We start from the raw sequence: 21,354 nt of genomic DNA, 5'->3' as shown, positions 1-21,354 counted from the left end.
TCATTTCTTTGTACCCCTCTTATGCCCCGGCATCATCTTATTGCAGTCCCCTGTCGTTAAGACCACATGCTTTAGTAAAGGGGGACCAGGAGAGTAAATATGGATTAGCCACCCATCATGGCCTGACTCTGGCCATTCATTGAAAGAATTTCTAGAAATGGAGCAAGAAATTGGGGCCTCTGGTTAGGTTCAGCCTTCCCCCTAATTTTTCCAGCTGGTGGGCTCAGAAAGTGAAAGTGAAGTCATTCAGTCATGTCCGACTCTTTGTGACTCCATGGATTGTAGCCTACCAGGCTCCTCCGTCCGTTGGATTCTCCAGGCAAGAGTACGGGAGTGGGTTGCCATTTCCTTCTCCAGGAGATCTTCCCAACCCAAGGATTGAACCCGGGTCTCCCACATTGCAGGCAGATGCTTTACCATGTGAGCCACTAGGGAAGTCCTCAGCTTGTTCCTATAATTGTGAAAACAGTTTGCCTGTCGTTGTCTTCATGTGCCGTTTCTTAAATAGCCACTAGGTGAGGATGTGGCTCCATGAAGGTCTTTCCCTGTGGGACTTGGTCCCTTACCAGTCTCTCTAACCCTCTTCTGCTTTGTGTGTCTGTTTTGTACCTTGTTCCCCAGTTAGTTCATAAAGAGCTTGGGTTCTGGAGTCACTCAGGCCTGGATTTAACTCTCTGAAAGGTTTCCCCTGTCTGTGAAATTAGGATGAGAGGACCCACCTCCTGTGGGAAACTGGCGTGCTGTCAGGCCACAGAGGGGAGTGTACCAGATGCCCGAAGTACCTGTGTGAGTCCCCTTCACCTCAGCAGTTCTCCTCTGACTCTTGATAACTGTGGGTGTGCTAGTACGTGTGCTGTGGGGGGGGGTGGGGGGGAGTATGCATGCTTGTTCATCACAGCATTAGTAGCAAAAGGTTGGAAATCACGTAAATATCCACCAGTAGGTGGAATAAGCTAGTGTGCATCCTTACAGTGGAGTACAGTGCTGGGTGGTGGCAGAAAACAGAAGGTGCTGACTGCATTGCTAAGGAAAGATCTCCAAAGTATTTCATTTAAAAAGAAAGCAAGATTCTGAACAGTGTGTCCTGTACAGTAAACAACTTTCGTGTTAAAGGGGGTGGTGGGGGAGGATGAAATAAGTTTTTGTGTTTGTCTACATATACATCAAGAGATGAGAAACACACACAGCATTAATTAGACCTACCTGTTTTTTTTGTGGGAGTATCTAGTGGTAAATATTTTTGCTTGATTTATATGAAAGATTGTCTGCTGTGTCTTCCTCTGTTGGACTCTTTGTTCCTTATAAGGTGCCTTGCTTCACTAAGCCTGTCTCCTCACAGCCCCCCACCCCGCCCCATGACACTCGGTGACCTGCCCCATGCGCTGTGCGCGGGCGCTGTCCACATGTGCTGTGTCCTCCGGATCAATTTAGGAATAGGGGTAGGTGAGGGAGACTTGCATGCACAGTGTATTCTATATCTGAACTACATGTGACCAATTTAAGGCAGTCGTTCTTCTGATGAGTCCCTGTGCACACGATGGCCATGAGAAGGTGGTAAGAGTGCACATGATCTGTGTTCTGCTCTCGGCTTGCTGCTGACTGGAGCCTCACTGGTCGGCCAGGCCAGGCAGGACACTCTTGTTTTCCGGGTGCGCTGTCCCCACCAGTGGTGTTTCCAGTGTGAGGGCCGAGCAGGATGAGCCCCCTCCATGGCCTCCTCCACCTGCTCAGGCTTCCCTGCTGCCCTAGCACCTCCTGTTGCCATCAGTGCCTTCTTGTCTCTGAGGAAACGAAGCTGTTTCTGGCCAGGTTTAGCTTTGAGGTTGGCAGTGCATTCCAGGCAGCTGCCCAAATCCTGGGCGCTTGCACTCCCTTGCCTCCCTGTTCAGTCCTCCTTGAGTTCTCCTGCCCGCTTTCATCCCAGCCTCATCCGGCCCTGGCTCCCAGCAGAGCCCTTGCCTGTGCACTCAGGCTCAGGGTCCCCCTCTGTGGTCCCTGAAGCTCCTGTTGGAATGGCTCTGTTCTCAGATCCGACTCCCAGATCATTCCTTCCCTCACCCCGAGGGCTCACCCTGGTTCTCCCCTCCCTGCTGCCTGCCCTGTGTACTTCTCTGTTGTTGTCACATGCGTGTACACCGTGTGACCACTGCATTATCATCCACCTGGATTTCCATGGCTTCCCTCAGTACCCATTAATTGTAACCCAGGTCAGCGGGAGGACAGTTGGTGCTGTAGCTCTGGCCATCCTTGGAATGAGAAGTGCCCACCTGCTCTGCAGACCAGGGTGTGGCTTCCCGACTGCCTCTCCTTCGCTGGCAGAGCAGGCACTATGGGAGCCCTGAGCTCAGCCACAGCCTGGAGTAGAGCAGTCAGAGCCAGGCTGGAGCCGCCTGCCTGCTGCTGGGCTGTGGTGACAGCAACTCCTGCAGCGCTGGCACAGGGAGGGCCCCAGCCAGGCCCCTTGCCCCGTGGGGCTGGGCCAAAGGGACAGGTGACTGTGTGTTCAGTCACCAAGTCATGTCCGACTCTTTGCAACCCCATGGACTGCAGCGCACCAGGCCTCCCTGCCCCTCACTGTCTCTTGGAGTTGGCCCAAGCATATATCCATTGAATCAGTGAAGCCATCCAACCATCTCATCCTCTGTCACCCTCTTCTCCTTCTGCCTTCAATCTTTCCCAGCATCAGGGTGTTTTCCAGTGAGTCAGCTCTTCGCATCAGGTGGCCAAAGTATTGGAGCTTCAGCATCAGTCCTTCCAATGAATATCCAGGGTTGATTTCCTTTAGGATTAACTGGTTTGATCTCCTTGCTCTCCAAGGGACTCTCAAGAATCTTCTCTAGCACCACAGTTCAAAAGCATCAGTTCTTCAGTGCTCTGCCTTCTTTATTGTCCAACTCTTACATCCATATGTGACTACTGGAAAGACTATAGCCTTGACTATGTGGACCTTCATCAGCAAAGTGATGTCTTTGCCTTTTTACACACTGTCTAGGTTTGTCATAGCTTTCCTGCCAAAAAGCAATTGTCTTCTAATTTCATGGCTACAGTCACCATCTACAGCGATTTTAGAGCCCAAGAAGAGGAAATCTGTCACTGCTTACACATTTTCTCCTTCTGTTTGTCATGAAGTGATGGGACCAGATGCCATGCTCTTACAGGTTTTTTTTTTAATATTATGGCTCAGACAGCAAGGGTGACTTGAGGCAGGACCAAACCATGACTCAGGCTTCCCAGTGCTAGTGGTAAAGAAGCCACCTGCCAATGCAGATAGACATAATAGACATGAGTTCGATTCCTGGGTTGGGAAGATCCCCTGAAGGAGGGGATGGCAACCCACTCCAGTGTTCTTGCCTGGAGAATCCCATGGACAAGAGGAGCCTGGTGGGCTACGGTGTATGGGGTCGAAAAGAGTCAGACACAGCTGAAGCGACTTAGCACGCAGCACAAACCTTGACTCTGGTTTGGACTTGCATTGACCCTCCTGGGCATCTGTTGGGGCTGCTCCGGCCACATAACAGCAGAGGACAAGATAACAGCTCCTGCGTCCCCTTTCAAAGGGTCTGGAGCTGAGGAAAAGCCAGACCTCTGTTTTTCTTTGAGGAAGTAGCCATCATTTGTTCTTTTGGCCAAAAAAATATGTGTCTTAATCATTAAGAAATAAAAGGTTTCCTAGTCATACAAGCAGGAAGTTTATCTTTTTCTCTCCCTTTCGCATCTTGTAGGGAGCTGAAGCTTCAGCAGAACCCTGACCCAGGGACATCTCAATGGCCCTGGGAGAAGAAAAGGCAGAGGGGGAAGCATCCTCAGACACGAAGGCCCCTTCCGGTGGGAGCTGGAGCCGCAGGGAGCAGGAGCTGAGCCGCGCAGGGCCTGTGCTCGGGGAGCAGCCGCCACGCCTGGAAGCTGAGGGAGGACCTGCCTCCCCTCTTGGGGGCACCGAGGGGCTCCCCAGCCCTGCCTGCTATGGTGGGGTTGGCCCTGGCCCCTCCAGAGCCTGCCAGCCACCGGCCAGCGAGGCCAGCAGGGAGCCAGCAGCCAGTGGGTCTAAGCCCACTCTCAATTGCATGCCTCCTCCTGCCGGCCTGGAGACTGGAGATCTGCCCTCTGCGGGAAGCCAGGTAGGCACCAGGGTAGTGGGGCTGTCCTTTGAGAGTCCACTCCAGCATTGTCTCACCATCTTACAGCTTCCCCAGCGCCTATATGAGGCGGGGAGGTGGGGGAGCTTAGGTAGCTTGGATGTGCTGATTTCTCTTCTGCAGGTTCACGTGGACAGATGGGCCCAGCAGAGAGCTCTGTCCACAGCATCTCCTCTTCCTCAGAGTGTGACTGGTGACCTTTTGAGGACTGGGCATGCTGTGACCAAGACATCCTGCCCAGAGGGCAGGTGGGGGAGCCATGTCCTGCTTTTGACTTGGTGATGTGGAGGCTTTCCAGGGCCCCTGGGGAGACGTGGGGAAGAAAGGTCTAGGGCCATGGGCTCCTGGGGGCTGTATCCCACTGGGCCCCGGGGGACCTGGCCTCACTGTCTCTGGGCAAAGAGGATTTCAGGGGCCTCCCTGACTACAGGCAGCTTCGCCTAGTGGGTGTCATGCGGAGCAGGGAGTCCTGCCTGTCTCTGACCTTGGGCAAACCACCGGATTTTGCAGGCCCTCAGGACAGTTGGGAAGGTTACCTGATTGACCTGTCCCTCCCAGCTCTGACAGCCTGTGGTGGTCTGCCTGCCAAGACCTTTCATGGTGACGGCTTTGATCTGTGCCATGTCATTGTGGCACTGGCTGCCACGTGCTGCCCCCCGGAGCCCTGTGTCGTGAGGAGGTTCTAAGCATGACTGCCTGGGAGAAGACAGACGCTAGGCCCACCTGCCAGGGGGCCAGGGCACTGCGAGGCTCAGAGCACCTGAGTCAGACTCAGTGAGATGGGCGGCAAGTGAGCAAACACAGAGATGGGCTGTTTGTGAGTGTCAGTCTGGTGCTTGTTGCAGCGCTGCTGTTTGTTGAGCTCTCATTGTTCACCCTAGAGCTCATCTAATCCGCGTAGCCTGAGGAGGTGGTCCTGTCACCACCTCCACTTTGCAGGTGAGGGAAGTGAGTCTGGGAGCTGGCAGCTAGGGGTTGGCCTCAGGGCTGTCTGGTTCCAAAGCCTACACCCTAACCTCTGTGCCATCCTGCCTCCCTTAGGGGTGGGCTCTTCCATCGAGCTGATGAAAAGTCTGAGTGAGGAGCCTGGGGTGAATGACTCATTTTGCCACTATTGAGTCACCGCTGGGTGTGAGCAGAGCCGGGTGGGGCCTGGTGGGCTACCTGACCTCCAGGTTCAGATGTGTGTCCTGTCAGCAACAGAATTACTGAGGTCCTGCTTGCCCAGGGCGCACTTCTCAGAGGTTAGGCAGTGTGTTCCAGCTTCAGCACGACAGAGCTATTTGAGTTCTGCTTGCTCACGAACCAGGCATCTGTGCAGGAAGAACCGGGGAAGGACGGCAGTGGGGGCTTGGGGGGATCAGCTCCGGGAGGAGTGTCTGCTCCCCTCGTCTCCATCTCCAGCTGCACCCTCGCCGTGTCTGACTCTCGCACCAGGTAGCAGGCTCTCTTTTCAAGAACTTTCCTCCGGATCATCTGGGTCCCCAAAACCACCCCAGAGTTGTCCCCGAAGAGAGAAGTCTGGCTCGCCTGTTTGACCTTTTCCTTCCCTCCTGTCACTATAGATGGAGGAGACCAGGCTTCCTGCCCCAGAGACGCTACCTCGGACTCATGCCATTCCCAGAGCTGCCGCTCTTTGCTCGGGACACGATGCTGACACCGAAGATGATCCGTCCCCTGTGGAGTCGCCGCAGGTGCCAGACCTCTGCCCACAGTCTCCCATCTCAGGCTTCCCGTGCCCGTCGAGGTGGAGGTCGGCCGTGAGCCCGGGGATGCCTTTGCCACCAGCTTCCAGCTGCAGTGTGTCCGCTTCCTCCCCAGGCAGTGGTCTCCAGGGTCACCAGGAAAAGGCAGAGCCTCGGAGTGGCTGCCTCACCAAGGTTTCCTCCTCCCTGGAGCTGGCTGTCCCACCATCAGCCCCCTCAGTGGTAGGCCCTGGGTCTCGGCTCCAGTGGTTTCCCCAGCCTGTGTCCTCAGCGGGAGATGCCCCCGGGCTGGGCAGGAGACGCCTCTCCTTCCAGGCCGAGTACTGGGCCTGTGTGCTACCTGATTCCCTGCCTCCCTCCCCAGACCGCCGCTCCCCACTCTGGAACCCAAACAAAGAGTATGAAGACCTGCTGGACTACACCTATCCCCTCAGGCCCGGGCCCCGGCTCCCGAAGCAGCCCAGTAGCCAAGTGCTGGCTGAGCCCGTCCTGCAGGACTCGGGCGTGGACCTCGATAGCTTCTCCATCTCCCCGGCAAGCACCCTCAAGTCACCCACTAACACCTCCCACAGTTGCCCACCAGCCGAGGCTGCTGCCCTGCCGTTCTCTGGGCCCAGAGAACCAAGCCTTAAGCGGAGGCCCTCTGGAGTACCCCAGAAGCAGGGTGGTGTGGGGTTAGCATCTTGCAGCCCCCTTGCCTCCACCCCCAGAGCCCCAGGCAGTAGGGCCATTCCTTGGGTGAGCAGAGAGCCAGCCCGGAGGAACCTGAGGGACTGGCCACCTGTGGGCAGGCACCTTGAGCTGGGCTCTCCACACCTGAGGACACGGGACAGAGGGTGGCCCTCACCCAGGCTGGAGAGGGAGAAGGGGGCCAGCCAGGGCCTCGGGCGCCTCGCCTGCACGGAGTCTGGATGGAAACCCCAAGAGGAAGTGGAAAGTGACGACGAGTATCTGGCCCTACCCACTCGGCTGACACAGGTTTCTAGCTTGGTTTCGTATCTGGGCTCCATTCCCACCTTGGTGCCCTTGTCCACGGATGCTGCCGAAGGGCAGAGCTCCCTGGACGTGTCGGACAGTGATGGGCCAGCTTCCCTCCCATCAGACTCCAGCCAAAGCCAGCTTCCCTCCGGGGCGACCCTCAGAGGGTCCTGGAGCACTGAGGACCAGAAGCACTGTTTGCTACGCTCCTTCGTCCATGCAAGGCGCTCTGCTGGGGAGGGCAGTCTGGTGAGCGGCCAGGCCCTGGGGGTCTCCTCTGGACCAGTGAGAACACGCGCCTCCTGCTCGGCAGTATTGGATCCAGATGCTGAAGGGCAGCCTTCCAGGAAGGGCGGAGAGCAGGGAAAAGAGTCGCTCGTGCAGTGCGTGCAGGTAAACTCAGCGTTTCGGCACTGTTGCCTTTCTTCCCCCTGTCCACTAACCTCGTGTTGAAGCTTGGTAACACTGAGCACTTAGGTGCCAGGCACTGTACTGCACCTTCTGCCCAATCCTGATGACTACTGGTGTTCTCTTGTCACCGTTGGAGGAAAAGGGAGCGAGCTGTTAGGTAACCTGCACCTTCACGGTCAGTGAGAGTAGAGCCTGTCCTGCTAACCACTCCCCAGGCTGCTCCCCAGGGCACTTGACCTTGAGGATCAAGAGGCCCTCTGCACAGGAGGGACCTGTGCTCAGATGCCTTCAGGAAGTACAGGCTCAGTAAAAGTGTTCTCTTGGCCAAAAGACCTCCCAGAGCTTTAATTTGATAAAGTGCTGTAACTGCAGATTTGAGAGTATCAGGTACACCGTTGCCTAGACTTGCTAGACTCTTGTGGACCATCTGAGAATATCAGGAGGTGGAGCTAATACTGCATGGAATAGGGTCGTCAGCATCAGGTAGTTGTGAGTTTTGGCTCCATCTCTTTAGTTTGCTTGTTGGTAGGATGTGGAGCTTTGCCTTTTGGTCGTTGTGTGGGTTAAATGAAATAATTCATGTCACGGACCTTGCACAGTCCCTCACATAAGGATGTTCAAGAGCACGGCTGTCCACACACTGGGAGAGCCCAAGGTCTGCCTCCCGCCTGAGCGCCCAGATGATGTGTCCACACGGCAGCCAGCCAAGGGCTGTGTCCCCAGGAGCGACATCACAGGAGTTTTCTAGCTCTCAAGGAGGGCTTTAACCTGCCCCGTGGTGTCGTGTGGACTTTATCTGTACTGCGGAGCAGGTGGTACAGGTGTTAGCATGTGGAAGATTGAAACCGTGGGGTAGAGGCCTGAGCTCACAGCCCCCTGGTGAGTGGCTGGCAGGAGTCTGGGGCCTGGCTCCCTAGGCGGGTAGGAGCAGCACAGGGACAAGCAGCTTTAGTTCAGTTGTTTTCAGGTGTAGGATCAGGTCAGTCTTGGTCACGGTCCCGTATTCTATGTCCATATCTTCCCCAGGAGCAGTTCTATAGTCAGTACAGTTGCTGACCGAGGAACTGATCTCTGTGTCAGGCAGGTCCCTTCTGGGCCGTTCTTCCCAGCCCCACCACCCTCTCCCCTCACGTGCCCTCCTCTGTCCCTGCACACAGGGCTGGCCCTTCACAGACTGAGGGGACACAGAACCAAGGTGAGCCCTCCATGCTGCCCTGGCAGAGGTCTGGAGTCACGGGGTGGGGACAGACCAGGAGCAGAGAGGAGACAATGCCTTGGTGGGGAATGCTCTGGAAAGGTGCAGCCTGTAGCCTGGGATCCCCCAGATATTTTTAGTCTGTGAAAATGTAGCCTGCGGTTCCATGGGTAACACACGATTTATTTGTCTACACAGACATTTTGTTGTCAGCTGGAAGAGCTGATCCACTGGCTTTATAACGTTGCAGACACTACTGACCACCTCAGTGCACCCAGATCCAGCCTTACAGGCCTCAAGTCTTCTCTGCAGCTTTACCGGGTAATAAGTGGTCCTGGTTTCTGACTTCACTCAATAGAGTGGTGGTAAATTACTTGATTAGAAAGTAAAAGTTCAAATGACTGATGCACAGTATGTCATGATCCATTGACTTTTACCTGAAATCTAATTGGAGGTCTTACTGGAAATCTAATCTAATTCTTTTCGATCCTTAATGCTGAAAAATAACATGTATGAGTTATTTCCCAGACCAAGTAGAGTTTGAAGAAAGTGCATTTTATTTATCTTAATCCAGAATACTTCAAGATTATCTGCAATGTGATTTTCCAAATGTCTCAGGCTTCCCTGATAGCTCAGTTGGTAAAGAATCGGCCTGCAATGCAGGAGACTCCGGTTCGATTCCTGGGTCGGGGAGATTCCCTGGAGAAGGGCTAGGCTACCCACTGCAGTATTCTTGGACTTCCCTTGTGGCTCAGCTGGTAAAGAATCCGCCTGCAATGTGGGAGAGCTGGGTTCGACCCCTGGGTTAGGAAGATCCCCTGGAGAAGGGAAAGGCTACCCACTGCAGTATTCTGGCCTGGAGAATTCCATGGACTACAGTCCATGGGGTCACAAAGAGTCAGACACAACTGAGTGACTTTCACTTTCCAAATGTCTCAGGGATTGATAGGCAGAGATCTGCATTGTTAGGAAATCACAAAGACTATTGAAATTAAGTAAAATTAAAAGATTAGGTTTTTCAGTTCTGGCCACATTCCAAGTGTTTGGTCATCACATTTGTCTGGTGGCTACCATATTGAACAGAGCATTTAGAACATTTCCATCATCACAGAAAACTCTGCTAGACAGTACTGACTGGTATTTTAAGGATTTGAGCTGAATTGCACTGACTCTGGAATACACACAAGACATTCTGATGGTATTTAAACCAAAATATGACCCAGTTTGCTTCTCAAGGTATTTTGGCGGTGGGGGGGGGGGGTTACCTCTTTTTAGATTTTGTTATTTTAACAATCTCTTTGTGGGTCCTGGTTAACTTAACTTTGTAACTGGTGTATTTTGTGACATTTTGTGCTGTTCTGGCATAATTATCAGTAGGCCCCCTTCATTCTCAGAAGTGTTCTGAATTGGATGATAAAGTATCAGTTGATACTGATAATCAGTTGATACTGATATTCACATTGACTGAACCACCTGCTGACTTAGAGCATGTCTGTCTGGTTGACCAAGTCTTTCTATCACCTCTTCCAAAGGAGCAGAGGTAGTGTTTGTGGCCTGAACTTCTGCTTTAGTCCAGTTTTCTGGGACAGTTCTTTGAATAGAAGAGTGTGTGATTTACTTGTGACCAAGCCAGGGCCACACCACCCAACTCGGAGCTCATTCCATATCCAGGCAAGAGGGGGTACCCTTTGTTTTCCAGCTTGGAGCCAACTAAAATTTAGGGGCAAGGCGTTGCCTGGGTGGGCCAGCTGCCCTACCCTTGTGGGAATGCTGCTTCCTGCTGAGTGGAGAGAGGTTGCCAGGGTTCCTTTCCCAGAGCACGCTTGACAGAGGAGAGGAAGGCTGAGCGTGAGGGCCCTCCATGCAGAGCCGTGCAGGGCCCGCCCCCAGGAGGCCCAGGGCAGCACCACCGTGGAGAGAGGACACTGCTTGGAGTTTGGGCCTCCCGAGGTGGCCTTTCCAAGGGCCTCCACCCCACTTCCCTCAGAGCATGTCTCATAGCAACTCTGTTCCCTCCATTTTATCCCTCTTTCTGTCCTCTGCATGTCTCCGCTTCCAGGCCGGTCACATGCACCTGTCTTGCTTTGTGGGTAGAGCTGAGATCTGAGCTGGGAGTTACTGCAGGTTAGCGAAGCCTAGTCCACTTGTGTCATCCACACAGCTGTGTCACCAAGTGGGACCTCACTGTCAGCGCTGTGCCACACAGAATGGTGCTTGGCTCATGCCCACATGTGAGCCACCTCGAGCCTGCTTAGACACCAGATATAAGCACATGTACGCTGGTTCACACATTTTTCACTTGTGACCCTGTCTTGTGTATTTTGTCTTAACACGGTGGGTTTGTGGCAGCATATAAACTGCAGAGTACTAAAGAAGAAAATAATAAATACAGGTAATCAGGGCAAACGAAAACAAGACAGGAATATAGTAAATCCAAAAGTAAAACTGCAACTTCAGAATGTGAACTGCACCCTGTGCTGAAGGTGGTCATGGACTTGACTTTACATCTTAGCAGCTGAAGGAAAAACCAGAAACAGCTACAAGGCTTGGTACTGCAAGGGGAAAAGAAATCAACTGCTTAGGAGACTCACAGCTTCCCTGACGCCTTCCCATGGCCTCAGGTCCACAGAGAGCGGGACACTGAGGGTGGACGTGGGGCAGGCTGCAGCTCCCCGTGGTCACATTGAAGGCGCCTCTCTGGTGGCTCTGACCAGGTCCACTAGGATGCAAACAGTCTCAACAGGCCCGTGAGCTTAAAGGGGACCCTGTGAGGTGTAGTCCACACAGGAATCCCTGCCTCCAGGCTGTTCAGGAGCCAGGTTCTGCCAGGGAAAAGAAAACCCTGCTTTTGTCAAATTGTAAACAGAAAAAAATATTGACTCTGGGTTTGTCTTGGGCTCAAAGATGATGAAGTTAAACTACTGCACTGTTTACTTGGGAAATTCTGAAGACTGGGTGGGTTAAAGGGGAGTCCTACTACCAAACAAAAGATCCTTTTTAATGACTTTTACGAAATGGTAGTAATGAAGCTTTTTCCTGTTTTTTTTTCTGTTATGCTCTAAGCAATTTAAGAAAGATATAGATGAACACCAGTCCCTGACGGAGAGTGTCTTACAGAAAGGGGAGATTCTGCTTCAGAGCCTGCTGGATAACACCCCAGGTAAGATGCTTGAGTTTTGAATTTAGCCGGTGTTTAATACCTCAGTGCAAGCCCGGGACCCACTGTGTCACCAGGCGGAGCCAGTAGTGCAAGAATCCCTTGCGTCCACACCCGTTGACTCCCACAGTCGACTGCCAGCCTCCTGCATCTTCATGGCCCCACAAACGTGATGAGGCAGTCATAGCCCTGCGGGTGTGAGAAGTCAGGCATTGAGCCTGCAAGAACGATGCACTTTTTTCCTTCCTTTAATATGTATTTGGCTGTGCTCGGTCTTAGCAGCATGCAGGAGCTTTAGCTGCAGCATGTGAACCTTGCTGCTGCATGTGGGATCTAGTCCCCTGACCAGGAATCAAACCAAGGCCCCTGTATTGAGAGCACGGAGTCCCAGCCACTGGACCACCAGGGAAGTCCCAAGAACAGTGCTCTTTAAGCTTCTGCCTTTCCTTGGTGGAATCTTCGGTGGGAATGCTGGCTTTAGTCCAGCTCCCCTTAGCTTGGGGAAGCCAAGGACACAGTGGGGAGCCTGCAAGGTTCCCTTCCTTTTGCCCTGCAGGCTGAAACCCTCTCTAGTTATCTGCTTTTGGGGAGGATTTGTTCCAGGATCTGAGAGCAGTCAATCTGTTCTATGGGAAGAGACTGAAGGAAGACGTGAACTGATGAGAAGGGGACAGGTGGACGGTGGTACACAAACTAAGCTTGAGCCCCTTTTGCAGGATGGATTCCCAGATTAGGAAGGTGTGAAAATCAGATTTGAGAGTGCATCTCAGGGTGCAGGTGTTTACAGCTGGCCTTGCCCTTGCTGGGGGCAGGTATGATAGGGTTAATATGACAGGAGAATGCTAAGTTAAAGCAAGGAATTGATGGACCCCTCAGAGCAGTCCCTATTTTCCTGTAAGACTGAGCAAGCCAAGTGCTGAAAAAGCCCATCTTTGTTTTGCCTCAGTTTTGGAGTGAAATGGAATTTACACTGGAAGCAGAACAGTGTAAACAAAAGTGGACAGGATCCACTGGCTTGAGAAGGGGCGAGGTGGCGCTTTCTAGACCAGCAGTGGTGGGTGGGTGTGTGGTAGGGAGGTGGGGAGAAGTATCCCAGCCTGAGCACCGCTGGCACTCTGGGCCATGTGATGGTTTGTTGTGAGGACAGCTGTCCTGTTGCACCATGTTTATCAGCATCCCTGGCCTCTGCCCATTAGATGCCAGTAGTATACCTCCTCGGTTTTGACAACCCCAAACACTGCCAGATGTCCCCTGGGAAGGAAAAAACCACCAGGACTGAAAACTGAGCGTGGGCAGATGGGTTTTACTGGGGAGAGCCACTGAAGGGTTTTCAGCAGGGCATGACTTACCCGTTGTCAGTCACGTGAGCCCACAGCAATCCCTTGCCCTTGAGATGCCTTTGCTTTGGCTCATCCACTGTGCTCTTGCATTAAGAGTTTTTTAAGTTTTATTAGGGCAGAAATTTGGTATGCCACGCTCTTTTGCCACTTGTTATATCAGCATTGTCTTGAGTACTAGGTGCCAGACACCATGTCGAAGCAGTAGACATTTTTTTTCCTTTAATCACAGCCCCAAGGTGGGTAGTTAATACTTTCACTTCACAGAGCTATGAATCTGCATGGGGCCACACGGGGGGCCACACACAGCCTGACTCCAGCCCCTGTGCACTAGCACCCCACTCAGGCTCCTGCACTTCCACAAACACAACGCAGTACCAGGAAATTTCCTGGAGGCCACATATAACAGTGGGCTGCTTACAAGCTACAGGTTGTTCTTGGACCTTCATTTAAAAATCAACTCAGTAATACTTCTCAGTATTTAATCAGTAATGATGTCCCACTTGGCTCTTCTCTCCAAAGGAGTCTAGAGGTATTTTACTGCCTAATAAATAAGAAACTCTTTTTTTAGGGAATTCTCTGGTGGTCCAGAGCAGAAGAGCTGGCGCTCTCACTGCTGTAGGCCCAGGTTCAATCTCTGATTGGGGAACTAAGATCCCACAAGCTGTGCATGGCCCAAAAAAACAAACAAAAAAAAGATGCTTTGGGATATTTTGTGGTTTTCACTTCTGTATCCAGGCTCATTCAGATGACACCATGCCCCTCCCAATTCTCTGCTTGGACTAATCAGGAACTTGGCTGTTTTGTGAAAATCACAGGTTCCCCTAGACATCCACAGGATCTTCAGCTAGGCGCACAATTCTTCCCTCCAAATCACGCTGTCAGTCAGTGGAGCCCAAGCATGGACACCCCAGTCCCCTCAAACTTCTTCAGAGCCCGCTTTCATCCTCAGCCACACGCAAAACCTGACAGGTCAAATTAATTCCTTCAAAATGTGTTCATCTTGGCCTCCAGCTAAAGGGTTTTCCTGTGGTTATCTGGCAAGTTTTCACATTTTGACCCGGTTACCTTGGTGTATGAAGTAACAGTCCTGCCTTACATCCTAACTCCTCATTATCCTAGATCAGACGACTAGAACCTATTGACATCGAGCCGAACCAGGCCCCTGTATGCATGTATTCAATGAAAACATCGAAGTCTCAACTGGGAAAGAGAATTTCATCACTGTTCCAGCTTTCCTTTTGTTTGGCCCCAACCAAGTGTTCTAACATTTTAAAATAAAAGTTCAAAAAATAAAGGCCCCCTGAATTCCGCTGACCCCACACAGTGAACTTGGAGGAGAGAACCTGACCCACTCACCCTTACAGGTGAGCTGTGCTGTGGCCTGGCCGCGTTCCCCCGGCCTGCTCTGCTGGCTGTTCTAAGTTGTCAGGTTGGCACTTTGCCCTGATGATGCTGCACCGCTGTGGCTTCCCTAGGGGCTAACCTCCACAGCCCATTCCTCCTTCCGCCCATCCACCGGCATCCTCTGCAGATACACAGCTTCCCCTTTCCCTTCCTCTGCTCACGAATGTTGCAGCTGTGACAGGAAATTAGGGAGAGGGTGAACACAGCTGATAAAAGGCGCAGGAAGCAAAAGCAGCCTTTGTGTTTAACAAAGGAAGTCAAGTTTTTAAAAGAAAAAAAAACAAGCCTGCTGTGTGTGATGCACTCTGAACCTGGCCCCTCCCTTCCTCAAATACTTAGCCTATAGGGGTTGGAATCTTGGCCTCACGAACCATCTCGTCTTAGCCTGCTTTCAGGTAATTTTCTTTTGAAGTCTATTCATTTAGGACCCACCAAAAAGGGTTCAGAAGCAATCCCATGTTACGTTACCGCATCACCCATATATGTGCTAAATGACAGTCCCACATCCAACAGAAGCTGATCGGACCTGGTAGCAGGACTTGGAGTCCTTGTGGTGGCATGTTGTTTTCATTTCAGACTTCAGCCCCACAGGATCTGGGTGTGAGCCAGGGGTCTCTATCTCTACAAGTCAGATAATACCAGTCATCAGACAACCATGTCTCTGTGCATTTTTGAGAATTGTGTAACTCCACAGAGTGGAGCCTGTAAAATAATTCAGCATCAATCACAAGTTAACAACATAGATTCTGCAGTGCAGTTCAGTCCGGGGGAGTATTTTTTTTTTAAGTGGACATTGTGAAACTGTTGCCATGTTCCTGTTCTTGGCTACACCCTGGCATGTTGCTTGAAGATAAACACTTGTGTTGTCTCTTTGGCCTTACTGCTTTAAAACTTATTTGTTAGTGTTAAAGGATGTCCTGGGCAGGATCTCGAGGCAGCCCGGCGCACTGGAGAGCCACGCCGATCGCCTGTATGACACCATCTTGGCCTCCCTAGACACGCTGGCCGGCTGCACCCTCACCCCCCACAGCACGCCAACGGCACACAGGAGTGCCGGTGTGAAGGGTATTAGCCTGGTAAGTAGAGCAACCCCAGAGGAGAAAATTTGTCCTCAGACCCCAGTGCCTGATTCCAGAACAGAGTTCCTCCTCTAATAGTTGGCTGTTTCTTAGAAGCTTCTTGAACAAAGAGCTACTGAAACAAATGAGAGGCTGGGAGAAGCCCCTGGAACTGAAAAGGGGAGATGCTGCCATTGCCAGGAAGTGGGGCAGGGGGTGCTTTCTGTGATGATGAAGGCGGCACGTTCCATTGCTCACTTTCAGCCCTGTGCCTGCTGAGGACTAGGGTGCTCTGTGCTTCCATCTTAAGTGGCTGACGTGTCACCCCTCCCCACCCATGGGAACAACTGGAGAATTTACCTGTACAAACTTTATATCTGGGCACATATGCTTCTCCGGTACAGGCTGCCTCTATCCTGTAGGCTCTTCCCAGCTCGTGTGGTGCTCCATCTGTAAGCAACTCTTGACAGTGCCACAGGGATCCTGAGTTACAACTCCCCACAACTTCTTTTCCTGAAAATGCTCTCTGTAAGCGTCACACACCGCTCCCCTCTAAAAAAAGGCTAGGGGATGGACAGATGGGAGCACCAGGCCTTGGAGACATCACAGATAGAAACAAGCCGAGAGCAAAGAGGGACTGCTGCCCACTGGGGGGCTACCACTTCCCAACACCATGGTGCCACAACTGGAGCACGCTTTTTCTGAAACTTCTCCTACAGCTGAAATCTGGCATTTAACAGATTTCCTGGGTGAGAATTCACTGTAGATAAAAGAAGATAAGGGATAAATCCAGGTATGTCAGGAGCAGGGAGTCCCTGTATTTGCATCAAATAAATCTAGGTAGTAGTCATTTTAATTCTAAAATGAATGCAGATGATTGCTATGTCACTTCCTCTGCAGCATTCTGCCTGTAACAGATGCTTCTCTTTCTCTTTTAGGCATCTTCTCTGGAAGAGATGTAATAATCTGTCAGTCAAAATGTGGCTATTGGGAAACTCTGAGAAGTCCTTGCGAGAGCCATTTAATATTGAAACCAAGGGGAAATGTGGCTCTAATGTACTAGCTTTAAAATGCCTTTCTCTTCCCTGAAAGTAAGGGCTGTTGAGTTACTGTTTTTATTTAAAATGAGTCCTTTCCCGTTAAGGTTTTCCTTTGGTGCTTCTTTACAAAGAGCATGTAGCTTTGCAGTTGTTGATAAAATAATGCGAACAAGGCTTACAGGATTTCCTCTCCCTCCGTCCAGTTAAAAAGAGGAGACAGAACTCCTTAACTAGTCCGTGTACTGAGATCATTTAAAGAAGGGTGGTATGAGAAAGAAGGTACCCAGTACTTGGTATTCTCAGGCATACAAGAGGATCCAAGAGACAAAAAGTGACTGGTGAGCCAGGAACTTGGGTCTTTTCATAAAGTGAAGCATAGGCTTATAAATCACTCTTTGAAGTCTGTAGAAGACACTCAAAACTCTCCAAATTAATAGAAAGTTTTGAACAAATAGAACCTATGCAAATTATTTTGGGCTGCTAAGTAAGATACCTTTATCATCTTAAGTGCTCAGGGCTCCATTTGTCTGCCTAACATTTTAAAGGAGAATGTGATAGGGACTTAAGAAGCTGCCATTGAGCTTCAGCCCACTAATGATCTGCCTTCAGGATACCTCCAGGAGGAGGCATCCTCCACCACTCCTCTCCCTGCGAAGAGAGAAGGGCATGGATAGGCTCACACAGCCTGGTTAAACAGCTATAGAAGCTAAGGCTGTCCATAGTGAGGGAAAAAGGGAATTCTTTGTTGCTTTGGGAGTTGACATATAAGTACCTTGTTGGGGAGGTGGGGCGGGGGGGACCAAGGAGCAACCATTTAAAGCCAACTCTGTAGCTTTTTAAAGTAAAATGATTGGCCATTGCTGGTAACCACACATTCTACAAAAACAAAAAAGTGCTTTAAAAATGTTTTATTGGGCTGTGAATGCACATGGAAGGAGGAAAGCACTTTCCCTCTGTACTTGTATTCCAGTAGGCTACGACCTGAGGAAAGGGTTCTCCATACTTATATATGTGATAAACACTTCAAGAAAGTCAAGATCCTTTCTCAAACTCGAGGTTCTCACTTGAGGGTGCTTAAGAAAGGAAGATAGATACTTTAGTTTATAAAGAAATGGACAAATCACCTGAACCCAGAGCAGGTAACATTAGAACAGTTACTCTCCTAAAGCAGCCTTCTGATATCCCCTCAGAATAAAATACTTAATAGAAAATTACCCTCTTTTAAGAGAAGGTTAGAACTTTAATTTTGGGGGTTGAACCACTTAACATCATCTCATCCACCTCTGTGAACTAAAATCCTGTTACTGTGACTTTTCCGCTTTAAAATTTCTCAAGAGTTTAAACTGGAAAATAAGCTGTTAGTAAGTTTTAATGTTTAAAAATTTTAATTCTAAAGGGAAACTATAAAATTCAGTAGCAGTTCTATAAAATGGAGTATTTCAAGTGCCTCCGCCATCCTAGTATTTATTAAAATGCTTAAAGCATTTATCAGAATGCTTAAGGGCATAATTTTGATTCTTCTGTCTCAGTTTTAATCTTGGTTCTGTGCATAGATTAAAAAAGACAAAATACCTTCCTAGCAGATTATTATATATGCAAAACAGTCTTAAAGGCCTTAATTGATTAAGAAGGCATATCTAATAGCCTCTGTTCTTAAATTGATATATTTCACCTTCTCTTTGATGTGACTATAAATTGGTACATGCCTTTCCAGTGAGTGTGTTACAGGATAAGCCCTTGGGAGTTAAACCCATTTATTTACTAACATTTTGCTAGGCATGAAAATGCCTTAACTAGTTAGCAAAAAAATTGAAGTGACCAGTGGTATTTTACAGTAGTTGAATGCTGAAAGTGCCATTCGATCTAATAATTAGCTTCAGCTGACATTTTCACAGAATAATTTCAGAGTACCCTATTTTCTAAGAAACTATTACTTTTACCAAGCGATGATCTAAAGATATTTTTGTTCACTTCCTTTGCCTACTCTGGACCTACTCATGAATAGCACTGAAGAGTATCAGCACAGCTATTAATGGTATCTTCGGCAGTGCTGTAGGTTTAAGACCTCCCTTAAAACTCAAGCGGAAATTGTTTCTGACTAGGAAGATGCTGCCAGCAGCATTTCATGAGCAAACAGCCAGGTTCGATTCTAGTAGCCTAGCTGGCCCAGTGCTCTGTGGTACACATTAGCCGTAAGGACAGCAGTGGCTCACAGTGACACATCATGTAGTTACAAAAGCCCAGGTTTACCTGTAGTATAATTTCCTAGTAGTCCCCTTACAGTAGTAGAACTTAAGTCCACAGGAAAGTGGCAGTACCGGGAGCTAGATTGGCAGTTTCAAAACCTGGGTTCTTGTTGCAGCTCCATGGCTTAAGCTCATCTGCAAATAGTAGACAATGTCAGTACAATGCTATTTTGAAGCTTAAATGGGAACACAAAGGGCAGATGTAAAATATGCTGCAATGACAACATACATGCTAAAGGAAATTTTGATCCAAAGTCAAAAAAAAGTCATTGCTTAGACCAGAATGGCTATCATTTTGCAAGGATTTCCAGAGACACCGACTGCTTAGGTTTAGAACATGTCAGCTAATTCATAGCAACGACTTACAAAATACGGCAAGCAATAATTCCCTTTACTGAGTGAATGGATTATTAAAAGCCCATAATAATGTAGCTTGAAATATCTGTACTTGAAAATGGGGGTAGGAATGGGATATTCCCCCCTAAAACTGCAGTTATTAAGCGAATAGTGAAGCATGCTGAAACATCTTGTCCTAGTCTTGACTACCACAAGGAAAAGAACACTAGAATTTTCAAAAATAAATATGTAAATATGCTTACACCTCAAATTCACATAATTTTTTGCTAACTCATCAACAAAAAGCTGACCGTTTGAACAACTTGCTGTATAAAACAAAAGGGCATCACATTGTCTGAAATTTGTATCATCTACTTTAAAAATGTTTCCAAATCATTTGTTTGTATGGTATTGATAAAGCAAAAAAAACCTTTTGAAGCATTAAAAAAATTTCACCCAAATAACTATTGGTAGCTTGAGTTTTTCAGTTGCCTTACGTGAAGATGAATAGACCCAACAAGCACATCTATAATACAAAGTAAACTGTGATTTTATTGTGAAATTCTCATAGATGGAAAATTAAATTGAATATTTATTCTGTCCATTTCATTTTACAATAATCTTACCACTTATTTTTGTACCATGTATTTCAATTGCCTGTTTAGTGAAAATAAAGAAACCTATAATTTTTGGCTTGTTTTTAGTTTAAACTTTATCACTGAATTAAAGACCTCACCATAAAATATGTAGCCAACAGCTACATCCCATGCCCCTAAGTAAAGAAAATTTTGGTTACTATTTCAACCCAAAGGAAACAATCTTTGACTTCTATCACCTTAAAACGCCAGAGTTAGCAAAAGATTTTTGTTCCCCCATAATAAAAACAAACCCTAGGATCTTTACGGTCCTAGTTAACAAATTTTCACATGTGCAAAATTCAACTGAAATAAATATTTCTCTCATTTATTACTTCCACCCAGCATTCATGTTTTCAGCTAATTTTAAGGGACATATTTTCTAAAATTAGGGCAAACAGTAAATTTCTTGCTTCCTACTTCAATGCTTTAACTCACCTCCAAGCTAAGGTATACAATTGTGGAGGATAAAACAGCTGACATCTGACTCCAAACATGGAAGAAACAATATTAGCACATGTGTTAGTCTGCCAATTAAGGAAAGGTGTTGTTTTCCACCTCTACCACAGAAGAATCAAATGCTGATCAATGGAGCCATTTCAAATGGTTCTAGAGAAGGATCAGAGCTAATAGGCTAGGTAACATACATTCTAAAACTTATTTTCATACAATTTAATCTCCCTGAACCACTAAGCTTGGTTAAATCCCTGTGCAGCACAGAAGCCTCCCTAGGTCATTTACTGGGTATATTATCTGGAAAGCATATTGGATGCTGCTCTAAGATAGGTCTACAATGCCCTGGTTGCACACACAAATGGCTGTTTTGAGTAAAATGCAAGGCTCTATTTCCCTTTAGCCATAAGAATTAAAACAATACTTATCACCATACAGTTGGATATTACTTCCAATAAGTACAATATTTATTAAACATATCTTCAGTTGTTTTGTTACATAGTGTGCAACAAATTACAATATTCTGCAGCCACAAATTATATGCAGAGTATGAAGAAACTATTAATCAGATAGTGTAATCTTTCCATTTATAACTCTACAAGGAAGAACTAGCAAATCAGATCTTACATATAACATCTCACTAAACTTTATGCATGGAAAGTGACAGACACTGGTTGTGCTGTTTGATACAAAATGGCTGAACTTCATCTTCAGAAGACTAAACCTGACATCTAAACATGCCAATATAAACATCAAAACAAAATATATTCTAACCAACCACGGGAAACAGTCTGGTATCAGGAAAGCAACAAGGATTACACACATTATTTTATAAACCAGCACACAAAGGTTTAAAACAGTTCTGAAAATGAAGTTAGCTGTCTTGAGTCAAGGGAATAAAAAAAAAGTCAGTATTGACCATTTACAATCTCTGACCTTTGTGGAGACGGTAAGAATCTGTTGTAGTGCAGCTACATACAGTACAATTCAGGCAATTTTGTTTTTTTCACTTGGGTTCAGATTGCAAATTCATTGCTGTGAGAAAAGGATGGAGGCAAATTTTAGCAGCAACCTCCACCTGACTGCTTGACTGGAGTGCTCTGAATTTTAACATTGGACTTCTCGGCACCACCAGCTGTTGCTCCAGGACCCATTCGCTTTTTAATCTCAGCTGCCATCGTCATGAAAGACTGTTCTACATTCGTTGCATTCTTAGCACTGGTTTCCAAAAATGGAATTCCAAGGGAATCAGCAAATTC

General features: G+C 48.5%; 2 protein-coding genes across 12 annotated transcripts in view; one reads left to right on the top strand and one right to left on the bottom strand.

The window, feature by feature from the left end:
- Positions 1 to 19,697, top strand: part of CEP68 (centrosomal protein 68) — a 26,932-nt gene extending 7,235 nt beyond the window's left edge. For 2 of the 7 annotated variants that reach the window (XM_081588308.1, XM_081588309.1), the window contains exons 3-8: positions 3,723 to 4,118; positions 5,702 to 7,213; positions 8,625 to 8,747; positions 11,490 to 11,586; positions 15,231 to 15,403; positions 16,324 to 19,697. In XM_081588308.1, the coding sequence (XP_081444434.1) occupies positions 3,765 to 4,118; positions 5,702 to 7,213; positions 8,625 to 8,747; positions 11,490 to 11,586; positions 15,231 to 15,403; positions 16,324 to 16,347 (2,283 nt within the window). In that variant the 5' untranslated portion in view covers positions 3,723 to 3,764 and the 3' untranslated portion in view covers positions 16,348 to 19,697. Of the gene's footprint in view, positions 1 to 3,722; positions 4,119 to 4,259; positions 4,385 to 5,315; positions 5,574 to 5,701; positions 7,214 to 8,388; positions 8,427 to 8,624; positions 8,748 to 11,489; positions 11,587 to 14,042; positions 14,288 to 15,230; positions 15,404 to 16,323 lie in introns of those variants that run through there. The other 5 variants (XR_014081730.1, XM_081588310.1, XR_014081729.1 and 2 more) reach the window with 5 other exon arrangements.
- RAB1A (RAB1A, member RAS oncogene family) overlaps positions 17,319 to 21,354 on the bottom strand; it is a 32,152-nt gene continuing 28,116 nt past the window's right edge. For 4 of the 5 annotated variants that reach the window (XM_081588313.1, XM_081588314.1, XM_081588316.1 and 1 more), the window contains one exon: positions 19,535 to 21,354. In XM_081588313.1, the coding sequence (XP_081444439.1) occupies positions 21,157 to 21,354 (198 nt within the window). In that variant the 3' untranslated portion in view covers positions 19,535 to 21,156. Of the gene's footprint in view, positions 17,499 to 18,675; positions 18,807 to 19,534 lie in introns of those variants that run through there. The other variant, XR_014081731.1, reaches the window with a different exon arrangement.

The sequence above is a fragment of the Giraffa tippelskirchi genome, chromosome 4 (assembly GCF_054371585.1).
Source record: "Giraffa tippelskirchi isolate mGirTip1 chromosome 4, T2T-mGirTip1v1.2.pri, whole genome shotgun sequence".
Lineage (NCBI taxonomy): Eukaryota > Metazoa > Chordata > Mammalia > Artiodactyla > Giraffidae > Giraffa > Giraffa tippelskirchi.
The sequence above is the reverse complement of the archived record's forward strand: the minus strand, read 5'-3'. Positions and strand labels throughout refer to the sequence as shown.